The sequence below is a fragment of the Poecilia reticulata genome, chromosome 20, assembly GCF_904066995.2.
Source record: "Poecilia reticulata chromosome 20, P_reticulata-male-v2, whole genome shotgun sequence".
In the NCBI taxonomy this organism is placed as follows: Eukaryota; Metazoa; Chordata; class Actinopteri; order Cyprinodontiformes; family Poeciliidae; genus Poecilia; species Poecilia reticulata.
Genome location: NC_088849.1, coordinates 242,396 through 269,192, shown reverse-complemented (window position 1 = coordinate 269,192; position 26,797 = coordinate 242,396). Strand labels below are relative to the sequence as shown.

At 42.0% G+C, this 26,797-nt stretch overlaps 1 protein-coding gene across 4 annotated transcripts in view; it reads right to left on the bottom strand.

Annotated features, from left to right (window-relative positions):
- The window catches only part of steap2 (STEAP family member 2, metalloreductase), a 58,086-nt gene extending 33,136 nt beyond the window's left edge, over positions 1–24,950 (bottom strand). Inside the window, exons 1-5 of one of the 4 annotated variants that reach the window (XM_081601607.1) lie at positions 24,678–24,800; positions 16,328–16,343; positions 14,072–14,505; positions 2,992–3,158; positions 1,958–2,485 (exon numbers count right to left, since the gene is read on the bottom strand). In XM_081601607.1, the coding sequence (XP_081457733.1) occupies positions 1,958–2,485; positions 2,992–3,158; positions 14,072–14,447 (1,071 nt within the window). In that variant the 5' untranslated portion in view covers positions 14,448–14,505; positions 16,328–16,343; positions 24,678–24,800. Of the gene's footprint in view, positions 1–1,957; positions 2,486–2,991; positions 3,159–14,071; positions 14,506–16,327; positions 16,344–24,448; positions 24,658–24,677 lie in introns of those variants that run through there. The other 3 variants (XM_081601608.1, XM_008438238.3, XM_008438239.3) reach the window with 3 other exon arrangements.
- Positions 24,951–26,797: the final 1,847 nt, after the last annotated feature.

The following is a 26,797-nucleotide window of genomic DNA, read 5'->3' as shown; positions in this document are numbered from 1 at the left end:
ATCCAAATAAGGGATGCCCACCACAGATCATCACCCGACTCTCATGGAGTGGGATGTCTGCTGCAGTGATAGACAATATTTTATGGCAGTGTTTTTTGTCTTTAAAAAGTGGATCCATAGACCAATCGTTCATGCATAGAGGTCGGTTAGAGTACCCCAAAACTGTATTCCAATCAGAGAAGTATATTTTAAATACGTTTAATAAGGCAAGTGTAAAAAGTATTTGGTAAACCACTGAGTAACTGATCATAACACCTAATTTAATATTCATATCCTCAGACAACTAAAAGTATAAAAGTTATGTGAACATTTTGATATTTTACAGAGTATTACCAAAATATTTATATAAATAAACAGTTAGGTTTGGAGGCTGGTTCTAGACCAGATTAACCACAGGGACCAGGATGGTCAGTGTTTTTCCATGGCAACACTTGAAAAAGAACGAAACAAAAACAACAACAACAAAAAAAACATAAGTGAGCCAAAGAACCACTTGCATCTCCAGAGATTCAGTTTGCAGATGCCTGGAAGATGAAAAGTGTGATCATATCTCCATACAGCAGCTAAAAGTGCAGCACTATAATTTTTAATTCACTGTTAAAGTAAAATTGTGAAGGTTAAAAAAAATCCACCACTGTGTATCAACATAAGACATTTATAGTATAACTTCTTTGGTACCCTGTTGGCCCCCGTCTAGAACCGACCCTGGGCTGCTGGTCTGGGTCTAGTGCATTAATGACCACTGAACAATGAATTCATAAAATATATAAACATTTCAAAATAAAACATACAGAATGCCCTAACAAACCCTGTAAAGTAGAAAGTATTTATGTATTTACTGTTAATCTAATGTATGATTTGCTCTTTAAATGATCATTTGTATTATTTTGGCTGATATTATTATACATTAAATAAGCAAATAATCAAACCAATATTGTCAACTAAAAGCACAATAAGAAACTTAATCATAGCAAAATGTTACCATATCAGGATCTGCTGTGTTCCTCTCCTGATCTATTCTGTTTGGTATCACACTGAGCCACGATGGACACTTTTTTTTATTGCCTGTGTTCATCCTCACTAACATTATTCAGCCTGGGATTCGCGTCTTCCTTCTCACATCTGTATCTTTACGAGAAGTTTTGCTTCTAAGGATGGTGAGGAATCGGGTCAGGATGTTTTAAAAAGATGCAGGTTGATAGCACCTCACCGCGGCTGTGTAGTGTCCGTCTCTAGGCAACCGTGACAACAGCGTCGGTCCGTAGCGTTCAGGGGTCCTTTAGTTCCCGCAACGAGAATTTAATTTTTTACAAGAATATTTCCTGTGTTTTATTTTGGTCGTTGTTGCACTTAGTGTTGATAGGTGTGTGATAGGCGTGTCTATCGGACATTTATAGAAATACGGAACAAATCACGTCTGGTATCGGTTCAAAACACGACGCAACATTTAACAGCCAAATACGGGACGTTTCCGTATTTTACGGGGCGGATGGCAACCCTATTTCCACTGTACTTTGATTTCTACTTCTGCCAAGTAACATCTAATGGCGAGTTCACACTAAGCACGTTTTGAGCATCAGGCGCCTCTGATTTACATTCAAAATCTATGTGGAGGCGTGCAACACGTTTCACATGTCTAGCACGGCGCATTTTGAACTGTTTGACGTGTCGAGTGCATCCGACAAATAGGCCAGCAATGAAAAACAGCAACCAGAGCTATTTTGATGTGTCAGACGTGCCCTGGACGCGCCTCCACATAGACTTTGAATGTAAACCTGACGACCGAAACGCTAGATGTAGAGCAAAATATCAAGCGCCTGCATTCAAAGAGCACACGCATTGAACTTGAAGTGTCAGATGCTTTTTTGATGTGCGTATCACCATAAAAGATTTAGACAAAAATGTCATGTTCTCCAAAAGAAAGTTCACCTTACATAGCCATCTTTTCATTACTAACCTGCTGGTAGGCGGTGTTGAGTAGCAGGTACCTCTCAGACTTTCTCAGGGGCAGAGAGAGGCTGTAGAGAATGTGGACAGCAGCCAGGAAAAAGCTGATCAGACCCAGTTGTTTCCTGCTCTGTAGCCAGCTTTCCAACCAATGAGGGAACTGCTTGTACTTGGTTCCATAGTAAAGCTGGTGAGCTGCAGCCAGCTGGCCAGCCAGGTACACCAGGGCCAAGAGAGTGATGGCAACAGTGGGCAAGGTGTGATTCACTATCTCTATGGGAATCTTATAGAAGTCACTCTGCTTGTGCTTCACATATGGGTGAATTATATCACGTACAAAAGAATAACCAAAAAAGAAGATGGAGAGGGCAACAGCAGCAAGGACAGGGCCCTTCCAACCAGGGAATAACTGGACAGGGATGTTCTCGATGTAACGGGACAAAGACAGGGGGCCCATATCCACAGGCTGGAAGTTGAGCTGGCGTGCCAATTCCATGATCAGCTGGCGAGCCTCTATCGAGTCACTGCAGATGAAGACCTATCAGAGCCAGGGTCAGAGCAAGAAACGCAGGTTAAAAGTGAAGGAAAAAGTAAGTAAGAGGTAAGATGATAACGATCTGTGTCCCAAAGAGTCTTTGACAGTATTGTGTGTTTACCTAGACACAACACTCGTATTCCATGAGTTTAGGAGCTTTTTTGGATCGCCATCAAACATCATTAACAGGATCTCTACATGTTATGTTCCATTTCTTTTGTATGCAGGGAGACAAATTTCTCAGTCTTATGAAAATGGAGGATGACAGCAGAATTCATACTTCATGCACAGATAAGAGAAAAACCCAACAGAGTGTTAAGAGACCTTGAGAAACCAACTCTGTTTCTGAGGCAATAAAATCAGCATGGCTTTTTGTGAGAGCAGACAAGCAAGGGTGGAAAATGTAGGCTTTTTTCCTCAGACTGGACTCGTTTATTTACTTTAGCCTGTTTATCTTTGGAAGTACAGAGACACCAGTTAATCAATGGATGGATGACATTCAGTTGTACCTGGGTGCTGGCATCTTTTGGGTAGCTCTGCTGCATGGCCCAGGCAGAGATGATGTTGAACCCTTTAACCACGACAGAGTCTGGCAGCAGTGCAGCCAGATATTCAGCATTCGATTCTGGATACTGGTTCAGTCTCCGATTGTTACTCACATCAACAAGGACCTTTCCTAGAAAACAACCAACCAAACTATTTTCAGTTTCTTTCGCCAAGTCCGATATAAGCAGTTTTGGGCTTGTTAGCCCCCGCTATGAAGGCTAACCGAGTTTTTGTAAATTTTAAAAAGTTTTAATTATTCCCTAACATTGATTATGCGAAACAAGGTGGCAAAGACAGTGATTTATATGTAATTATATGTAATTCTTTCACTGAGAAGCCAGCTCAATGGCAAGAACAGGATCCGTGTGATAAACTGCTATGCCTTACCAGTGACCAGATACCCCACAAGAATAATTAGCTGGCCAACGGAGGAGATAAACACCACGGATGTTAAGATTCGGAAGCTACTAACCATGCATGGAGGGTGAGAGCCACTGTCCAGGATGACACATCCAAGATCCATAAATACATCAAGGACAAAGCCTCAACAGACGATGTGCTCAGCGAATGTCTCAAACAATGGAGAACAGAGGACGAGGTGCTGGAGGTACCATCATGGGAGGACAAGCCACCACATGGGATGTACCACCGACAAATAACTGAAGTGGCTGATGTCAGGAAAACCTACCAATGGCTGGAGAAAGCTGGACTCAAGGACAGCACAGAGGCTCTCATCCTGGCCGCCCAGGAACAGGCCCTAAACACCAGAGCAATAGAGGCTCAGATCTACCACACCAGGCAAGACCCAAGGTGTAGGTTGTGCAAGGAGGCCCCTGAGACAGTCCAGCACATATCAGCAGGGTGCCTGTGGTCATCGGGGCCCTCGGGGCAGTCACCCCCAAACTATAGCAGTATCTAAAACAGATCCCAGGAACAACATCAGAGAGAACACCCGGTGCAGTCAGGGGAGACAGGTGAGGCTCTGCATGGAAAAATAATAGCAATATAAATGATTTTATATTATATTTTCATGTACTATGAAGTATCCATTTTTTTTACTTAGCTTAACCAATTCTGATTAGTTTTTCTTCAAAATCGCTGGATTTTCGCATTTTCCCATTCAAATTCTTAGAAGCGAAACCGGTGAGCTGAGCCTCACCTGGGATTGATCAACCTCACTGCACTGGCTGCCATTATATGACAGCATGTTCGTCCTGTCTGTACGCCGGCAATAAAATGGCTAAGAAACATTTAATATATGGACTGATTCTCCGTAATTTAGCTTATGTATATAATGTACAGTGTTTTTTGTCACTAACTGTGTGTGTATCGTGTTTTGTGTGCAGAGGAGCGATAAGAAACAACAGAGAACAGACTCGAGGTGAGGCAGGCAGTTCTCTTGCCTCACCGCTGGGGGCGGTGAGACAAGAGAACTCACATTTGAGGCATATAGTCAATATGCAGAGTATATGCAATACTCTGCATATTGTGACTGCACAACTGCAGAGTAAGACATGGTGAGCTAGCCATGGAGCTAGCCACACAGTTAATAAGTAAAGTACAGCCATATATTTGTTTTCTTCTTTCTTCCGACGTCAACATGAAAGACTACATTTACAGTTTTCTAAATTGGATTTTCAATTGAAGCAGGAGATGATAACTAAAGGAAGACCAACACCGGAGCTGAAAGTTTTGCTTTGAGACAGTTTGATGATTCTCAAACGGAGTAGAAAAGACATGCCGAGGATAGACTTGGCTTTGGATGAACGGATAATTTGTGCAGAATTAGCGGTGCATGAATTTCATGGATAAGGTAAGACAGCAATAAGATGTTTTTTTTTATGAAATGTGCGTTTTGTGGGCTACAATGTTTAAATAATTCAGTAAAGTAGAAGCGGTAGCTAATCTACCACAGCAATTATTTATTAATAAAACATTAAGCCTAAAACGTACTACAACAACAAACTTAATGTTCCGTTCTGTGTGCAAAATTCTTGAACGTTTTTTGGTGTTAAATCCTAAAACATGAAGTGGCATTGTTCTCAGTTGCTATGGCAACAAATCTGCATAGCTTGGCGAATACAGATCACTTTGCTGTGGATCATAGCATGAAATTAATACCTACATTTATAAGTTTCACTGAGTTAACGCGGCTATGGATGAATGTAAAAGATTAGTCTTTTTGCCCCCCAGTGTTGTACGCATGCGCAAAATTTCTGTACGTCCAATAACGTGTCTTATGTCATAAGTCAGTGCCTCACCAGCAATAAACCTTTATTCTTGCATTTTGTTCATCGTTCATTTCCATTTAGTTTCCTTTGATTAGTATTATCCTCTCTTGGTTTATTGCTATGTCCACTTTAGTTTCTTTCCTGTTGCTAGATTTATTTTATAGTTCATTGACCATCAGTAATCTTCACTCATCACCTGCTGCGCCTCCTAATCATCATGTGTTCCACATCATGTGTTGATTTTTCACTGTTCAGCGTTGGATTCTCTGTTTTTATGCCATAATTAACATCTAGTTCGTCGCTCCGTTGTGCCCGCTTCTCATGTTTCAGAATGTGCGCAACGTTTTTTTTTTTTTTTTAACTAAGGTGCAGGGCAGTTGGGAAACATATCGATGGGGAAAAGGCAGACTGACATAAACCTTTTAAAACAACGGAAACAATTTCTGCATTCTGATTATTGAATTTTAAAAGTGCTGTGTTGTTCTATCACCCCCGTTTCATACCGGACCACTTACAGCACCGTGTTAACGCTATAAAATGAACGCTCTCTATCGTGGTATCACCCATGGAGGGATTTCTTTATTTTATTTTTTTTTATAAATTCCTTCATTTTTCAGAGGGATACAATGTGAGGGTATCGTGATTTTAGTAATTACATGTTTATAAGAGCGATTTTCTGTTGTCCTTCCATGGAAGCGGGCAGCTTTCAAACGGAAATAAAAAAACTTTTTAATATAAGTTGCTGCTTTGACATGATCACAGAACTGCCAAAACATATGTAGCCTACAAAAATACCAGACAAAGTGAATCACAGCAGCGTCATCAGCCGGTGTAACGCTGAACTGATGCGGAGCTGCGCCATGAAGCTACAAACACTGAATAGAAGAAGAGCTGCCATCGATACAGTTGCAGCCAAGCATGATTTAATGTTACACAATACAGTTTTACCAAGTTGCTCAAAGTCTAAACTGGTATTGTTGTGCATATAAGGTGTAAAGTTAACCTTCGACTAAACGGCCCCCAAAGGCATCCCAGCGCCCCCCTTTTGTAAAAATGTCCACCAGCGCCGCCTGCCGTCCTCTGAACGCCCCCTGGGGGGCGGTACCGCCCACGTTGAGAACCGCTAGACTAAAGAATTATTGCGATAAACGATAATATTGTTTCAAGACTTTTTGACACTGATTTAATGGAAATGACTAATAATGCATGCTATTTCCTGCTATAGATAGATGCACTTTATTTTCAAAAGAACACGTAACACTGGAACTGATAAACTAAATAAATAAAACGACCAAAAACAAAATAAAATGGATTCTCAGTCTCCATTAACAAAAAACGTACTTGAATAAAAACTAAACAACATAAAGCCAAAGTGGAAATAAATACTGCATTCAACCAAAAGAGTGCAGATTATGAAGTCTGTATACTATATAATCAATAATCAATACTTCAAAAACTTCAATAATCACTAGATTTAAATAGAGACGATGGGCACATCCGACTACCTAATGCAATAGTTCATACTACACCATTTTTTGCCCCTAATTTCCCCTTATATCCATCCATCCATCCATTTTCTTCCGCTTATCCGGGGTCGGGTCGCGGGGGCAGCAGCTTCAGAAGGGAGGTCCAGACTTCCCTCTCCCCAGCCACTTCTTCCAGCTCCTCCGGGGGAATCCCAAGGCGTTCCCAGGCCAGCCGAGAGACGTAATCCCTCCAGCGTGTCCTGGGTCTTCCCCGAGGCCTCCTCCCGGTGGGACATGAACACCTCACCAGGGAAGCGTCCAGGAGGCATCCTTACCAGATGCCCGAGCCTCAACTGGCTCCTCTCAACGTGGAGGAGCAGCGGCTCTACTCTGAGTCCCTCCCAGATGACCGAGCTTCTCACCCTATCTCTAAGGGAGAGCCCAGCCACCCTGCGGAGGAAATCCATTTTGGCCGCTTGTACCCGTGATCTCGTTCTTTCGGTCATGACCCAAAGCTCATGACCATAGATGAGGGTGGGAACGTAGATTGACCCGTAAATCGAGAGCTTCGCTTTTTGGCTCAGCTCTCTCTTCACCACGACGGACCGGTACAGCGCCCGCTTCACGGCAGACGCTGCCCCAATCCGCCTGTCGATCTCCCGTTCCCTTCTTCCCTCATTCGTGAACAAGATCCCCAGATACTTAAACTCCTCCACTTGAGGCAGGTCGACCCCCCTGACCCGGAGAAGGCACTCTACCCTTTTCCGGCTCAAGACCATGGCCTCGGACTTGGAGGCACTGAGCCTCATCCCGGTCTCTTCACACTCGGCTGCGAACCGCTCCAGTGAGAGCTGCAGATCACATTCCGATGAAGCCAACAGGACCACATCATCCGCAAAAAGCAGAGATGCGATCCTAAGGCCACCAAAACGGATCCCCTCAACACCTCGGCTGCAACTAGAAATTCTGTCCATAAAAGTAATGAACAGAATCGGTGACAAAGGGCAGCCTTGGCGGAGTCCAACTCTCACCGGAAACGAGCCCGACTTACTGCCGGCAATGCGGACCAGACTCTGACACCGGTCATTCAGGGATCTGACAGCCCGTATCAAAGGGCCCGGTACCCCATACTCCCGGAGTACCCCCCACAGAGCTCCCCGAGGGACACGGTCAAACGCCTTCTCCAAGTCCACAAAACACATGTAGACTGGTTGGGCGAACTCCCATGCACCCTCCAGGACCCTGCTGAGGGTGTAGAGCTGGTCCAGTGTTCCACGACCAGGACGAAAACCACACTGCTCTTCCTGAATCCGAGGTTCGACTATCCGACGGACCCTCCTCTCCAGGACCCCTGAATAGATCTTACCAGGGAGGCTTAAGAGTGTGATCCCCCTGTAATTGGAGCACACCCTCCGGTCCCCCTTTTTAAACAGGGGGACCACCACCCCAGTCTGCCAGTCCAGGGGAACTGCCCCTGATGTCAATGCGATATTGCAGAGTCGTGTAAGCCAACACAACCCTGCAACATCCAGAGCCTTAAGGAACTCCGGGCGGATCTCATCCACCCCCGGGGCCCTGCCACCGAGGAGCTTTTTGACCACCTCGGCGACCTCGTCCCCAGAGATTGGAGAGCCCAACCCAGAGTCCCCATGCTCAGCTTCCTCAACAGAAGGCATGTTGGTGGGATTGAGGAGGTCTTCGAAGTATTCTGCCCACCGGCCCACAACGTCCCGAGTTGAGGTCAGCAGCGCACCATCCCCACTATAAACAGTGTTGGTGCTGCACTGCTTCCCCCTCCTGAGACGCCGGATGGTGGACCAGAATCGCCTCGAAGCCGTACGGAAGTCTGTCTCCATGGCCTCTCCTAACTCCTCCCACGCCCGAGTTTTTGCCTCAGCGACAACCCGAGCCGCATGCCGTTTCGCCCGCCGGTAAACATCAGCTGCTTCTGGAGTCCCACAGGCCAAAAAGGCCCGGTAGGACTCCTTCTTCAGCTTGACAGCATCCCTCACCGAAGGTGTCCACCAACGGGTTCGAGGGTTGCCGCCGCGACAGGCACCAACAACCTTGTGGCCGCAGCTCCGATAGGCCGCCTCGGCAATGGAGGTACGGAACATGGTCCACTCAGACTCAATGTCCCCCACCTCCTCCGGAACGTGTTCGAAGTTCTGCCGGAGATGAGAGTTGAAGCTCCGTCTCACAGGGGACTCCGCCAGACGTTCCCAACAGACCCTCACTACACGTTTGGGCCTGCCAGGTCTGACCGGCTTCCTCCCCCACCACCGGAGCCAACTCGTCACCAGGTAGTGGTCAGTGGACAGCTCCGCACCTCTCTTCACCCGAGTGTCCAAGACATACGGCCGCAAATCCGATGAGACGATGACAAAGTCAATCATCGAACTGCGGCCTAGGGCGTCCTGGTGCCAAGTGCACATATGGACGCCCTTATGCCTGAACATGGTGTTCGTGATGGACAATCCGTGACTAGCACAGAAGTCCAACAACAGAACCAACAGAACATCGCTTGGGTTCAGATCGGGGGGGCTGTTCCTCCCAACCACGCCTCTCCAGGTCTCACTGTCATTGCCCACGTGAGTAGAACAAGGGAGTCCCCAGGAGGGGCACTCTCCAGTACCCCCTCTAAGGACTCCAAGAAGGGTGGGTAATCTGAACTGCCGTTCGGCCCGTAAGCACAAACAACAGTCTGAACCCGTCCCCCCACCCATAGGCGGAGGGAGGCTACCCTCTCGTTCACCGGGGTGAACTCCAACGTACAGGCGCCCAAATGGGGGGCAACAAGTATGCCCACTCCAGCCCGGCGCCTCTCACCGTGGGCAACTCCAGAGTGGAAGTACGTCCAGCCCCTCTCAAGGAGACTGGTTCCAGAACCAGAGCCATGCGTCGAGGTGAGGCCAACTATTTCTAGCTGGAACCTCTCAGCCTCGCACACTAGCTCCGGCTCCTTCCCCACCAGAGAGGTGACGTTCAGTCATTCTTTAGTATATATTATGCAATAAGGCACATGGCCCGTCCAAAACCTGTCATCTCCATAATGGATATATGTCAGATCTTCTAATTTCCTTTGCTGCATAATGTACATTGCATTTATTCTGGCGTTAGGTAAATGTATCTTGAAGGAGAACAACACTTAAATAAAAGTCCAACAAGGATATTCATTTAGAATTAAAAATAACTCACCCTGAATTACTATGATAGATATAATGAATGTAATTAAAGTGACATTAATGAAGGAGAAAAAACTCAACCAGACTTTAAGTTTAGTTTCTGGTTCACAGAGTATGAAGTTAAATATTTTTTTCCATTTATTAAATGGAAAAAAAACAACTAAATAAAATTGTAATCAAAACTTTTGGAATTGTAATGATTCCTTTTTTTAAAACAAAAAGTTTTGTTTAAAAAACTTTTTTCTAAATTAAATAACTCATTTTTGTCTCGTGAACATAAAAAGTTATTTGCCAAACATAAACTTTTATTTGCACACATCAGAAATCTTTTGTTGTGATTTTAGTTCCTGCTCATGACATCATGTGAGAATCACAAGCAAAACTTTGACTCACAAACAAAACCTTAGAATAGCAAGAAAAGATTTATGACAAGGGCAAATAAGTTTGTTTTGCATGACACAAAAATGTGTGATTTTAATGTTACAACAGGTTTTTTAAGCAAAACTCAGTAGGCTTTTCTCATGGTGACATGCATTAACAATTCTTTTTTCTTTTTTCTGCAGTTCCACCTTAAAGTTTGCTGCAGCTCTGCTTTCCTGAATGGACCGTCTTCATCTCCACTGCAGCAAACAGGCAGCTCTGTTTTATAGATTACAGTCACTAAAAGGTTGCATTGTGCCCTTGTTTATATTTTTAATAGTGTAATTCTGTAAAGACAAAATATGTCTGGTGGTCCAGCTCTGATTTTCATATCTTGCTAAATTGCAGGTTTGAATATTGCAAAACTTTCCTATAACAAAATAGACCTGCAGAAAGAAATTACTAATGAAATCTTACATATTTATAGTGTTATGCTCTATATAGAGATTCTCCTTAGCTTTGATTGGATATCTCACAATTTTGTTATGTATCATTGTTTACTCTGAAAGCTGAGAGGCTTTGTTAATATTCTGTCCTAGAATGTGGTTAGATGGGCCCTTTTTTTTTAGCATCTGCCCCTTTACTGGTCTCTGCACGGCCCTGTCGGTGATCGGCGATCATTGGCTCTTGTTGCCGATACAGATCACCTGCATCTCATTTCTCAGCCTGCCTGTGCAGCTGGTCTCCTCTTTCCTTCACTCTGCACAAACGCGCAGCAACAAATCCTAAGCGATGTGGAACTATAACGCACTGAGTCAATGGGGAAGTTTGCGTGTTGCGGCAGAAAATTGAAGCAGGTCAAAATGCATCAACACAACGAAGCTAATACGACATAAAAACAATGCCATACTTGACGGAGTTTGGCTACATCGAGGCTCACTGCAGTAAAAAAGACATATGGAGAATCAGATAGCAGGTAAAGCAGCACAGCTACAAACACTCACCCGGATTAGCATGACGGTCAGAAAGCTAAACAAATAACCCGCAAAATTATTGAAGTCTTTGAGCTGCGATGTAAGACGCTGGTTCTGCTCTCGCTGTTGAACCGTTGCTACGCTACAGGTAGTAATATTTCACAGACGGAGCGCCGCTTCTGCTCACCTGGTAGTGACTCTCACACCGAACCTCTGTTTAAAGCTGCAGCATCTAACCTAAAAAATACATTATACATACGTATTACTCCACTCAGTCAGAAACAGCCACTCAGAACTAGCAGTAATCAGCTAGCCGCCATGCTATCAGGAAGTTTTCATTCAGTAACTCAGGATTGTTTATTGTAATGGATCCTGTTTTTGCCTTTGAATGTTAAGTTTTTCACTTGAATATTTTGGCAATGTTGAGAGGTTTTATTTTGACTCTTTGCATTATTTAGCCTCTTCAGAGCCTCCATATGTTATCAGTCTGTTAAAGATAGTATTATTGATAGCAGTACAATTTGCACAATGCCTGTTTTGTTTAGTTTTCTTCTTGGAAAAAGTTATTAAAAACAAGTTTTTGTCTAAATTGAGATGAATTCATGGTTCCTTTTTCCACATAATGTAACCGGTAGTGTTTATGATAAAAAAATAAAAAAAATTATGTGATCGGTATTGGCAGGAAAAAACCTGATCGGCACATCTCTAGTTACTCCTTTGCTCTGTTGTTGCTGCTACACTCGGCATCAAATAACATCTTCATGAAGGGGTTGGAGCCAAAAACTACAACCCCTTCATATACTCTATATGTGATGAAGTGTTTCGAGAGGCTGGTGAAGGATCACATCATCTCAAAACGTCCCTCCTCTTTTAATCTGCTCCAGTTTGTCTACAGCTCCAACCGCTGCACAGAGGACGCCGTTTCCTCCACACTGCACTTGAGCCTAAAACACCTGGAGGAGAAGAATACTCATGTGCAAATGCTGTTTCTGGACTTCAGCTCAGCATTCAACACAATTACCACTAGCTCCCTTTGAGCCCCCTGCTGGATTTCCTGACAAACCCCAATCTGTTGTTAAAAATGCCTCAAGGGTCAGCTCCCTCACCACTGGCTGTGTACTGAGCCCACTGCTCTTCACCCTGATGACTCATGAATGCCATGCCACATTCAGTATGAATCACATCATTAAATATGTGGACGATACAACAGTGGAATGTCTCATGAGGGACAACAAACTGGCCTGCAGAGAGGAGGTGAAACATCTGGTGGGCTAATGTAATGCAAAAAATCTAATCTTGAACATCAACAAAACAAAATAAATTGTTGATTTCTTGTAAAATGAGCTACGGTCCTCATCAGTGGTGCCACAGTGGCACAGGTCAGGTGATACAGATCACTGACACTTTGTCCTGGTCCCTTCCAAGCCTCTAGTCTGGTGAAAAAAGCTCAGCAACATCTGCACTTTTCATGTCAGGTGAGAAGAGCAGACCTCTTCCCTTCCATCCTCACCACTTTCTACACAGGAACAATAGACCAGCAGCATCTCTGTCTGGTTTGGAGCATGTAACACAGTGGTCCCCAAACTTTTTTCTGTGAGGGCCACATAACATTTCCCTTCTCTGGTGGGGGGCCGGAGTCAGTTTTTAACAGAAAAAGTGTTACACGTTTATCGCCTGCGCTGGCGGAAATTGTTGACGGGGAAGGGGAGCGCGTTTCTCTATTGATTTTTACCCAGAAAGCACATGGGCAAAAACTGTTAGTGAAACGGTCACTGGGACTGACTAATATATATCCCATTGAGGGAAAGTAACTTTAACATATGAATTCCTCATATGTTAACATAATGGCTCGTTTTGAAGTATAAGTTGCTACTTGCAGGCATTGCTTTGAAGAACTCGACCTGGAATGTGACGTTCATAACAAGCACGTGTGTTTATCTGCTAGCAAACAACCGTACTGATTAAATAACATAAAAGTTAAGCAGTTCCCTAAAAGTCCAACACATGGCAACAATGCGCCATGCAAAACAAAACACCCACAGTTTACAGGACACAGTTCCTGCTAAAGAGCCCCCTGGTGGTTGAAGAAAAATCCACATATAAACCAGAAAATACAATATATGAAAAAAAAAATCTGAATGCTCTCTGGTATTGTTAAGGGGGCCGGACCAAATGTGGAGGCGGGCCGGATCCGGCCCGCGGGCCGTAGTTTGGGGACCACTGATGTAACACTTTCCCTCCACCAGACTGAGGACAGCTGGGAGAATCACTGGGACTGAGCTTCCTTTCATCCTTGACGCCGCTACAGTCGCTGCCTGTCCAGGGCTCCGGTGATAATAACAGATCCTTCCACCCTCAGCAGGGTTTCTTCTTTCTGTTGCTCTGGTAAAAGATTCAGCATCTTCAAATGCAGAACAACCAGATTCCACAACAGCTTCATCCCTCATGCCATAAGACTATTAACTTCCCATTATTTTTATTGGGAAAATAATGGGATAAGTATCAATATAAATGTATAAATTTATATTGATACTTTATTATTACTAATTTATTTTTATTATTATTATTTCAGCTTTGCAAAAAAATTTCGCTCCACATATACATTGTATATATATATATATATAAATGAATGACAAAGTCTGTCTATGTCTACACCTACATAGAAGTAGAATTGACTGCTACACTGCTTTCTACATCATTTATTCATTATTCCCTATGTACAGACTGAGTTTGACATCTGGATCAGTACTTTATCAAATAAAAAGTGGCCTGTGCTAATTTTCATGCCCCGGATAAAAATGAAGTCTGAGTGTAGGTGGATGACTACCTGCCATGAGATGCTTGAGGTCCCATAACACTGAGTAGTGTTCTCGATGGATAGCCAAGAACAGAATGTTAGATTTCTTGATGGCATCCTCATAGTGTGACACGTCAACCACATGTGGGAAGAAATGAGAGGCCAGTTTGGGACGGCGGCTGCCTATCACCACCTTGAAGCCACAACGAAGTAAGCGAATGGTGATGCTCTTGGAGAAGTCACCTGACCCAAGGACAGCCACTGTGGTACGGACGAGGCAGGACGGTCCAGAATCTGCTGGTTTGTTGCAGTGGAACATACAAGCTGGTGGGTGACCGAAGTGTGAGGAAGAAGCTGTGAGGAACACAGGGCTCCTTGTGCACCCTTTCATAGAGATGGAATCCATCTTTTCTTCCTTCCACTTTTTCGTTTCTATTTTTCTGTTTAGAAGCAGCCCAGTAGACCTATAAAAGAAAACAGAGAGGTGAAGAGTTTTCTGATTTTTGGACTTCGGACAGATTCAGATTGTTTTGGACTGAAGAATCAATTCCCAACCAACAAAGTAGCAACAGGATGCCACCCTATCCTCGACATCCTAGTGGTAATGAGAGGGTGATGTACAGAAAGCCGTGCAGTTTACCGAGAAGTCAGACAAAGAAGCTGAAGAAGAAACCATAAGTTTTAGTAAATTTAAAATAAGCCACATTTTACAAATTTTCATCTTTATCTCTTCTTACACATTTTGAATTCAATTTCCCAACAATTTCTTATTCCAAGACACTTTGATTTATCATTGTTTCAGTACATTTCTATTTATGTTTTTTTTAAATGATATTATTGGAAAAATTTATTTTACTATTTTTATATTCCACAAGAACATAAAAAATATCAGTGAGTTTGAAAATATGGTTAAATGCAGTTACTTTGAGCAATTTAGTAATAACACTTAAGTATGGTGTCCCGAGAAGCTCATTTCCAATTGGAATATTGGGATACTATGAATGCTGTTCCACGGATTCACAGTCATACAATTACCTAAAAAAGAAGTAATAGTTTGTTTTTTTTTAATCAGAATTTTACCACAGTATTTTGTGGTACTATTGTAATAACGATAAAAATAATGATAATATTGCTCAGTCTAACTTTGGTTGACTTGACTCTCAACTGATTGAAAACCCTCTTAGAAAACAGTAAGGTCAGTGTCCTGATGGTTACTCATCAAAATGACATAACCTTAGGTACTGCACATTTAAGTATCAAACATCATTGTAACATAATCAGCATGCCTCTTCACAAACTGTATTATTTCCATGTGTTCCACCTATCAAAACAGTATTCATAAATATACCATTTGATAAAGTATTCTAAACTGGTAGACAACACTATATATGCTATACCCGAGGTTCCCAAACTGTGGGGCGCGCCCCTAGAAACGGCGCCATGCCACTGCGGGGGGGGGGCGGTTGCGGGAAGCTGAATGGATGAATGAAAAAAAAACAAAAAAACAATATGAACGCTGGGGGGGGGGGGGGGGTTGTATCAGAGATTGAATTTGACACACATCGTATAACTGGAAGTTCCCCCTGCTCACACACATCGTTCAACTAGACAGCGCCTAGAAATTCTGTCCATGAAAGTAATAAACAGAATCGGTGACAAAGGGCAGCCTTGGCGGAGTCCAACTCTCACCGGAAACGAGCCCGACTTACTGCCGGCAATGCGGACCAGACTCTGACACCGGTCATACAGGAACCTGACAGCCCGTATCAAAGGGCCTGGTACCCCATACTCCCGGAGAACCCCCCACTGGGCCCCCCGAAGGACACGGTCGAACGCCTTCTCCAAGTCCACAAAACACATGTAGACTGGTTGGGTGAACTCCCATGCACCCTCCAGGACCCTGATGAGGGTGTAGAGCTGGTCCAGTGTTCCACGACCAGGACGAAAACCACACTGCTCTTCCTGAATCCAAATTCTGTCATCTACAGAAATACTCGGATGATTCTGCAGTTGTCAGGTGTATCAGAGATGGACAATGTGGCGATAGAGGTGTCTGCTATTAAAGTTTTAAATATTGCAACCAACAACGCCACCTGATATCTTGGAACCAGGACTAATCAGCTTCAAATATTTACAAAAAGGCCACGCCAGGTCGGGACAGCAAAGAGAGGTGGATCATAATGTTTTTTAAAAAATGATTTATTTTCTACCATAAGTTTAAAATAGATAAAATTATAATAAATAAAATTATAAATAAACGTACTGAAACATAATAGAGGGACTCACCAGAAACGGTTGAACCCTGGCCAAAATAAAGAATAAATCATCAATTGGGTAAATGACACCCAGCTGAAAAGACCAAACAAAAGCATGAACAAAACAACGGCGTTGGCGTGGCTGCGCTCCCCTTGCGCCACAGACAGTTAGGCCAGGTGCGCACCAGGAAGCAGCAGGAGGAGGAAGCGGGGAAACCACACAATCCACCGCCAAGTCCCGAACACCTCAGGATCTCGGTTAAGAGCTCCACGCCCACGACGCGGGTCTGACCACACGCACTCCCAGAGAGCAAAACGGGACCATCAACACAACCACATTCATCCTGGAGACCATTATTTGATGCTTGAGGAAGGACAGGATCACGGGGGCTCACACCACGCCGTCTCCACAGCCCAAAACAATTGTATGTGAGCGCGCACCCCACACACCTGGCTTTAAAGGCTACGGTGGTGTCGCCCACCACTCACCTTAAAGGTGAATCCGCACCAACATTCCACAATAAGAATCTGAATACAGAGATCTGGTGGACTGCAGAGTGGTATGGGAACAATCATTTCTCTCTTGAATGGAAACAAAGCAAAGGAGATGATAGTAGATTTCAAAAGAATCCGGTTTAGATCGTGATGATGTGGTAGGTTGACTGTGGACCCAAAGGCAGAACAGCAGCCATTTGGGTCCACATGCCCGCATCTCCTTTTTAAATGGTTTTTTTTTTGTAAAAAAAAAAGAAGACAATGATTATTTTTAATAAACATACCTCCAGCGAAGGTATGGAGTAGGTGTTGAAAATATTTAATGAAAAATCATGAACACAAAAACATGCACAAGACCACAGGAAGGTAGGGCAGAAAATAATGCAGCAAAATTCAAGGAAACATCATCCAGGAAACACAAAGAGTAACAGAAATAACTAGAGGAACCAGCGAGAAGTGAAAGGAGAAAAGCTGCAGAAGCTCTGAGAGGCTGGATACTGGAACAAAGGACCAGGCTGATTGGGTAACTGATACAGGTGTGAGGGGAGAGAGAGAGCAGGAGGCAGACTGAGGAAAGAAAGAAAGAAAGAAAGAAAGAAAGAAAGAAAGAAAGAAAGAAAGAAAGAAAGAAAGAAAGAAAGAAAGAAAGAAAGAAAGAAAGAAAGAAAGAAAGAAAGAAAGAAAGAAAGAAAGAAAGATTTTTGATTTTTAACAACACATTTATTTTTCAAAAACAATACATTTCAGCATTATTTACTTTAAACATTCACATAAACATTGAATTAAAAACTAGTTTTCCATCACTCACGGAGCACACAACATTATTAAAACACCACAATGACAAAAAGTCTGTTAAGTTATTCATCATTGTAAAAAACATAAATTCTGCTTTTACTCTGTTCTTTACCATCAAAATAAACATCTTGTCAACCTTTCCTCCCATGATTCCATTTAATTTATTTTTCCTGCTAATATAAATTGAAAATTTAGCCTGTCCAATAAGAAAATTTAACAACTTCCACTTATTGGCTTCCTTTTTTGTATAACCCGCACCAAATATAAAAGCTATTTCAGACCAATAGACACCACATTTTTTAAAAACATCTTTCAACAACAAAAACAATGGAGAGAGTCGTTTACAATCAAGAAACATGTGAAAAGTAGTTTCTATTTCTTCACAGAAGGGACAAAGTTCACTTGTGTCTTTTTTAAATTTTGACACAAAACTGTTAACACTCACAGCACCGTGCAGAATCCTCCACTGTAAATCACTTACCCTCTTACTCAAAGGGGGCTTATAAAAAACCCTCCATATAGGTTTCTGGTTATCTCCTACTTTGAACTTATCTCTCCAAACAGTATCAGTTCTTCCACTTAATTGTTTCTTATTTAATCCTTGAACAACCAATTTGTAAAAAGACTTCCCATTCAATATGCAAAAATATAAATTTTTTTGATTGAGCAGAAGAGGCCCTGTCAAATCTGAGAAATCAATATTTAGACCCATCTCTGGAAAAGGATCCGTAGAATCAGGGAGTTCTTCTCCATTAGACCAGTCCACCAGCATCTGTTTTTCATCCAAAGTCAATTCTCCGAGCCACCGGTCTAAAATAGTTTTCATGATTCGAATTGATTTTGTCCCAAGCAGGGAAACTGTCGCCTCTGCGTTTTGAAGTTCTGGTCCAGCCGTTTCCACAAGGTGTCTTAATTTCAGAACTTTATTCTGAAGCAGTTTTCTAGATAATCCAACTTCACCTTCTAAAGCCAAACGTGCTTCAAAAATTAAAGGTTCTTCTAAAAGCCAAAACAAAGACACCGTTGGTTCCAGTCTTTTCCATTCGAAAAGTGTCCAAGCTCTAAACACACTTTTGTAAAACGTTGACATTTCATACAAATGCAGCAGTTTACAGTTTAGTAAAAACAATGAACCATCTAAACCAAAACCTCCTACTCTTTTCAAAACCATACTTGTTATTGGTTTCCAAAAAACATCCTCCTCCCTCCCCATTAGATATTTTTGAATAAACTGTAACCTGAACGTGGCAGTTCTGCTCTCTAGGTGCACCAACCCCTGCCCACCTTCCTCTTTGGGTAAGAAGAGCACTGCCTGAGATACCCAATGTTTGTTATCCCAAAAGAAATTAAGCATACAAGATTGAATTCTATTAAGTAATCCAACAGGTGGTTCCATACATGCTAATTTATGCCACAATAACGAGCTAATTAAATTATTTATGATGAGCACTCTCCCTCTATAAGACATCTGTGGTAACAACCATCTCCATTTCTTTAACCTTCCCTCTACTTTCTCCATCACTCCCTCCCAGTTCTTTTTTTCTGTGTTCTCATCTCCCAAATATACACCAAGATATTTCAAACCCCCTCTTTTCCATTTCAATCTACCTGGAAGTTGAGGAAGCCCACAAAACCAACTTCCTATTGCCAGAGCTTCACTCTTAGCCCAGTTGACACGAGCGGCTGATAATTTTGAAAAAAGATCAACAATTCTACCTAAATTATTCACTTCATCTTGATTTTTGACAATAACAATGATATCGTCGGCATAAGCGGATAAAGAAAAAGATACATTGCACCCTGGTAAAACCAGTCCTTCATTATGTGACCTAATTTTCTTTAACAGTGGTTCAATAGACAGAGCATATAGCATTCCGGACAAAGAACAACCTTGTCGAACACCCCTTGTAACTCTAAAAGGTTTACACAGACAACCATTAATTTTCAGTACACTCTCAATGTTTTCATATAGAACCATAATCTTGGCAATAAATCCAGAGCCGAGACCAAACCTCTCAAGCACCTTCCACAGGTAACGGTGCTCGACTCTGTCAAAAGCCTTTTCCTGGTCCAAAGAAACTAAACCAGCATCACAACCCAATGATCTGGAGACGTCCAAAATGTCTCTAATTAAAGAAATATTATCAAACATTGATCTGCCAGGGACACAGTAAGTTTGTGTTCAGTGAATAACTTGATCCATCACCTCTTTCAGTCTGTTTGTCAGCACCTTCGACAACAGTTTATAGTCTGTACACAACAGAGAAACAGGTCGCTAGTTTTTAATCTCCTGAAGATCACCTTTCTTTGGCAGCAGAGTGAGAACTGCTCTCCTGCAGCTCTGTGGTAGAAATCCTTCAGCAAAACTTTCTTCAAAAACCTCCAACAGGTCAACGCAGAGGTCAGACCAGAAAGCTTTGTAAAATTCGCTGGGAAGTCCATCGATGCCAGGTGCTTTTCCTCCTTCCATGCTTTGCAGTGCAGCATGAATCTCCTCAAGAGTTATAGGTTCCTCCAACTCCTTGGCAAAATCCAAAGAAACTCTTGGAAGATCATCGCAAAAGTCGTTGAAACTGTCTTCATCTTCAATGTATTCAGAAGTGTACAGATCGGCATAGAAATCTGCTGCTCTCCGCCTGATGTCGCCGTCTGCAGTCAAAAGAACATCCGCAGTAGATTTCAAACCATGCATAAACTTGCACTGTCCTTGCTTTTTCTCCAATGAGAAGAAAAACTTGGTTGGAGCATCCATTAAAGCGACTTTCTGAAATCGACATCGAACTAGCGCTCCCTGTGTCTTTGAGCCCAGCAAATCAGCCAAAGCAGCTTTTTTTGACTTGAGGTTCTCAAAACAACCTCGATCTCCTGTGGATTGTGCAGAAGCCTGCAACTCCACTATTTCAATCTCCAGATCTCTAATAGACTTGGTTAAACCAGATGAAACATTGACAGTGTACTGTTGACATAGTTCCTTAATTTCAGTTTTCCCACTATCCCACCACTGTCTTAAAGATGCAAAATCCTCTTTTCTCGTTTTGTGCACTCTCCAAAAAGAAATAAAAGTCTCCTTAAAATTAGTATCCAATAACAAAGCAGTATTAAAATGCCAATAGGCAGATTTATGTTTATATTGGCAACAAAAACACTACAGGAAACCAACGCATGATCTGAAAAACTTACAGGATGGATGGTACAGTTTTTAAAAATTCCAAAATTGTGTCTAAAACTATAAATTCTATCCAATCTTGCTGCAGAAAAATAATTATCTGTATTTCTAGCCCATGTATATTGTATTTTTTGAGTGTGCATTTCTCTCCAAACATCAACCAAAGAAAATAAATCAATCAAATGTTTCAAGAAAGTTGTTGAGGTTGGATGAGGTTCGAAATGATTCCTATCCAACTGATCGTTTTCTGTACAGTTAAAATCTCCACCCAAAAAAAGAAAATCATCCGTATCACATTTACATAAAACATCTTCAAGTTTACGTAGAAAAAGAACCCTCTCTCGTCTTGTATTTGGAGCGTACACATTTATAAAGACAATATTAAAACACTCATATTTTGCTTTCGCTATTAATAATCTACCTTTGATCACCTCCTCAAACTGATAAGACACTGGTAGAAAATTTTTTGAAAACAAAATTGCAACTCCCCCACTGGCCTGGTTTAAATGACTCATAATAATTTCTCCTCCCCATTCTCTCCTCCAATCTATCTCATTTAAACAATCACTGTGTGTTTCCTGTACCATCAACACAGTTATATGTTTTAAATTCATTAATTCTAACATACTAACTCTTTTCTTCACATCTCTGGCTCCATTCAGATTTAAAGTAGAAACTCTAAAATCACTCATTACCAAAGATGGAAGAAAAGCCACTAAAAGAAAATACAGAAAATTAAACTTCAAAACCATCATCTTTGTTGAATTCTTGCTCAAGTTTCCCAATCAGTTTTTTTAACCGGAAAACTTCTTTCTCGTTGTATCCTCCTTTTCTCTTATTGTTCAACTGCGATCTCACATGCGTAAGAAAACATTTTTTGTCAGGAAAAAAATCTTCAACTCTCACATTTTTCATATTTTTTGTAACTCTCAAAAAATGTTTAACATTTTGCACACTATAACCTTTCCTGTGTATTAGACCAGGTGAAGAAGGATTGGCTAAACTATCCTCAGTCCAACTTTCTTCATCACCTTCCTCTTCCTCATCCATATTACTTTCTGACTCTAAAACTTTCCCTGAACATTCCAACTCTGTATCTCTTGCATCAATTTCGGTTTGAGAACCAACAAAACTTTCAGAAGCTTTTCTTTTGTTAGACATTTCAGAACCCCCTTCCTCTGGTGTTTGACTACATCCCTCCATCCCTGTTTCCTCAGCATTTGTCTTTCTCTGAAAAGGCGTTAATAAACTCTGACTTTGTTCTTCTACACTGTTATCTTCCTGTCTTTCTTGTGGATCATTCACCATTTTTTCCCCATCCTCTGGCACATCTTTTTTATGCACTTTTCCTTCACTTTGAGCATTATTCTCGGGAATCTGCCTTTCTGTATCTCTTTTCACTACTCTCTGAACTTGCAGCCTCAGTTTGATTCGGCAGATTTTCACCTTCTTTATTTTGACTTCGCGCCTTATTTTCTGGTGATTGTTTTTTCCCAGGACACGCCCGAACCAAGTGACCGACTTCCCCGCAACCAAAACACACCAAAGTGCCCGAGTTTACATAAATAGCATAATCAAAATCATCCACTCGCACATTAAGCACTAAGTTAAGATCTTCATTCTTTTTATTCAGAATCATTAGGACTTGTCTTCTGTGAGAAACAACGTGCTTTAACTCCGGAGATTTACAGCCCGACGGCATTTTCCTGATCGCGGAAACAATTTTCCCATGACGCGACAATTCTCTCACCAACAAATCATCACTAATGAACGGGGGTATATTTCCAATCGTAACTTTTTTAGCCGGCGTACTCAATGGGGAAACTGGCAAAAAAACATCATTCACAATAATGCCTAACTCAATCACTTTGTTTGCCTTTTCCACGCTGTCAACAAAAATGACCACAGCGCTGTTCATCCGAGCAGCAGATTTAATGCTGCTATAACCTACAACTTCTCCTACCGCCAAACTACAATCCTCTACCGTCATAGTGGGACTAATGGGTACGATCTTCAAACCATGTTGTCTCCTAAGTTTGGTCAAATCCATTTCCGGCATCTTGCCAAAAGGCAAAAATGCCGGTGTTACACTCAGAAATGTAACCAATTACACTCGACCTAACTTTACAACGATACTATTTTAAAGAACAAAACCCATAGAAAACCAAACAAAAGTAGAACAAACAAGCTAGAAATTCCCAATCTCTCAGCCCTCTCACCACACGCTCCTCCACCAACTCCCAGCATGCAGTGCGAAAGAAAGAGAGAGGGATGTGACACGGGAATAGAAAATGAATCTGACACAAAGAATAACTAGACCTATGAAACAAATAAACTGGAGTAACAAGGAATGACTAGAGACAAGAAATAAACATAATAAACTTGAATCACTAAGAAAGAACTGAACCAAAGTAAAACAGAAATATGGCTGATCTTAAATAAAAAAGGGAACTAAGGAAAACAGAAATGAAGAAAACCCAATTAAACAAGCCGAGATCCTAAAAGCCCTGTTTCCATCATGTGAGAAGAAGTGGAGGTGGTTGAGGAATATAAATACCTCGGTGTCATCTGGAGACGCCACAGTGAAACCGTCTAGAGGTGTGACAGCCAGTGTGATGCTTACATGTGACTCTACTTTGACCTGCTTCAGTCAAATAATGAGGTCATTATTGACAGCACTAAGGACGTGATTTAGCTTATTTGATTGAAGTGTGTTGGATCAGGGAGACCGGCCCTCCAGGACTGGGACTGCCCACTCCTGGTCTATAAGGGACAGAGCAGACTGTACTTATTGAGGAAGATAATATTCCTCAAGGTTTGTAGCAAGATGATGCAGATCTTCTAGAAGTATAAGTTGTTGAGAGCATCAACCCAGGTTCAAAATGTGTTTGTTGGAGACAGTGCTGTGAAATGTAAAACATTGTTTGGTGAACCTACAGACATGTGCCTGATGGTACAGTCGTTGTACAAATAGGATATTGTGGTCACACAGCCAAAAATTACAAAATCTTCTTATATACTAGAACAAATCAGAATCAATAAAAGGGGATTTTATAAAACTCTTCTTGACTCTGTCTTTTCAACAGAGCATAGTTTTCTCTAAATAACTGGCTTGACAACATAAAATCCATTCATGGGTTGCATGTTGTTTATAGACTATTTTAATTATTTTCTGGGACCACACAACTTTTCTAGAGACAGACTCACTCTTGTTAAGCTTAGAGAAAAACATTTTGTTTCAGATATGGAGACTGGGACCATGAGCATCGGTTCCTCCTCACCATGGACCCGGTGATGAACAACATGGAGGCAGAGGAACTGAGAATCCTCATTATTTTGTTGAATTATTATATTTAGCTAAATGTTAGTTATTGCTGAGGGGCACAAGCCTCCAGACACACAGATAAAAAATAAAATGAAAAAGGACACTTGGGCCATCAACGATAAAAGGGGCAGGTGTTCAAGTTCTTTACAACCAGCCGCCCCCCCCCCCCCCGCCCCCCCCCGCCCTCTGCACGTGCCTGGCTCTAGGTGTGTCTGCATCTTGCAGATCATTAATGCAGTGTACCAAACAACATTCTGTTCTGAAAGCCTTCTGGTCTTCTGGACGGAAGAGGACTAATAAAATGCTTTTCCACAACCAGCCTGCTCCATGACAGCAGTCACTCTACCGCAATCATACGGTTAAAAACTGACCTCCCCTCAGATTCTCCTCCTTCTGCCGCTGCAGCAGATTCTTTGCACTAAAGTGAAACGATGACAGCTGTTTTGCAGCTGCTGCTGTGATGCTACTCCACAAGCACATCCTCCTGCCTCCATGTTCTGAAGGACGCAGATGTATCTATGCACCTGTGGCGGAGCAAAACAGACACGGAGACAAACAGCCAGTCCACAGAGACCGAAGGAGCGATGATTAGCCACCCACCTGCCTCGGACACCGTCCACGTTTAGACGCTGTTTGCTGCTGCTGCTGCTGCTGCTGCTGCTGCTGCTGATGATGATGATGATGATGATGATGATGATGATGATGCAACCTCCGCGCACTGTGCCGTTATTTGAAGCGTTCACGTTCCCTGGGACATTTCAGACTTACAGCTTCCACGTCAGATCCTGCGCATATTGAAGTAGACATAGTTGTTACTTTAATACTGTAAAGTGCCTCGGGAAGATATTAAGATATTTGCTGGGTTTTCAGGAAGCAGTGCCATGTCTGGAGGGCGGACTGTCACCGCGACGCATCTGAATCCAGTCTGATTCACTGATTCATTGGACCTTAAACAGGTCAGAGTGAAAGAAAAATATTAACGTCATTTTTACGAGCATAATTACTCGACTTACTAGCTTCTAAACAACCGAGAAATATTTCCTATGTAACTAAATTGGCCCGAAGGAAGGAAACACTTATTGTTATTTTCTTAGCGGACCTAAAGTTTTTATACTGTTTTCTAATGAGAACTGATGGAAAAACTGCTGTTAGAGGAGAAGTTAATTAAAAACCAGAGGATTTAGTGAGTAAAGATCAGTCAGGATCAGAGCTGGAGCTGCTGGTCTTCAGTCTGTTTCCAGCTCAGCTTCACCATGTCGGTGTTTAGCTATAAAGATGCTACGAGTCAGAGCCCAAAGTGCTGAAAATGTCTTTTTATGAATGTGAAGAAATCAGAAATGTATTTTCTATTAACTTTAGGATAATTTCTCTTTTATTCTTGGCTTTAGCCTGTGAACCAGGACGTCTCAGTGTGGTGATCTGTGTTTTCTGTGCATTAATTTTGAGGTTTTCTGTATTTATTTAGTCCTGTGAGTCTCTGATGTTCTGTCCTCCCAGTTTGTTCCCAGCTGTGTCTGGTTCCCTGATTTCCCTCCACCTGTTTGTGGTCTTTGTTCCTTGTCGGGTCCTCTTATGTCACGTCTCTGCCAGATTCCTGAGTTTACATTAAATATCTTCTATATGTCAGCGTCTTACTCACAGCCAACAACAACCATATTCATGACACTCACAACTCACTGGACTTCTCCCAGTTTGACCAGCAGACTGAGCCTCTATGAGGGGCCGTTTAGGACAAAATCTATGTTTTGTCTCTCACACGCTAAAAATACTCAAATTGCGTAAACACACTACTAAAATGTCACACACACACATTTTATCTTTCTCGCACACACTGTACTAACATGTCGCACACACACACAAATATTTCTCTCTCACATACACAAGACTAAAGTTGCACACACACACACACACACACACACACACACACACACACACACACACACACACACACACACAGTACTAAGACTCGTTTTACGTATGTGTGAGAATTGTCACGGAAGAGGCGGGGCATAATTTTTTGATCAAACTGCGCATGCGTTGATCTCACTGTATGTTCTATTACTTAGCATATTTGTGCTTTTAAATGTATATAGAACTTTAAACTTTCTTGTAGCTTAAATGTGCTATAGAAATAAATAAATCTGATTGGTTGATTGATTAAAAATAGCAAAATTGCTGTAGTACAATCTGTCCACTGCTCCGGGGAGCAGCGGCGTTTAGCTCAAGGTTGATCCGATTTATGAACGCTAATGTCGGCCGGTGGTTCTCCACAACTCCCGGCCGCAGCGGCCGAAGGTTCACTTAGGGACTGTCAACAAATGACCGAATAAATTCCTTGAATTGTAACTAACTAATTGTAAGTGCTAATTCATGCTTTTACATGAGACACAATATCATCTATTAAATTTTAAAATCATATACAATATTTTCAATAATTTTAATACTAAACACTGTTTTCTTCAATGTGTGTGTGTGTGCAACTTTAGTCTTGTGTATGTGAGAGAGAAACATTTGTGTGTGTGTGCGACATGTTAGTAGTGTGTTTACGCAAATTGAGTATTTTTTGAGTGTGCGTGAGTTTTTTGTAGTGTGAGACAAAACATAGATTTTGTTCTAAACGGCCCCTCATATATAACTAGTGTTCCCACAAATAAATAAATTTGTGTTTTATTGCGTACTTTTATTCTTTCACTTTTTCTTTATTTGTAAGAGAAATATTT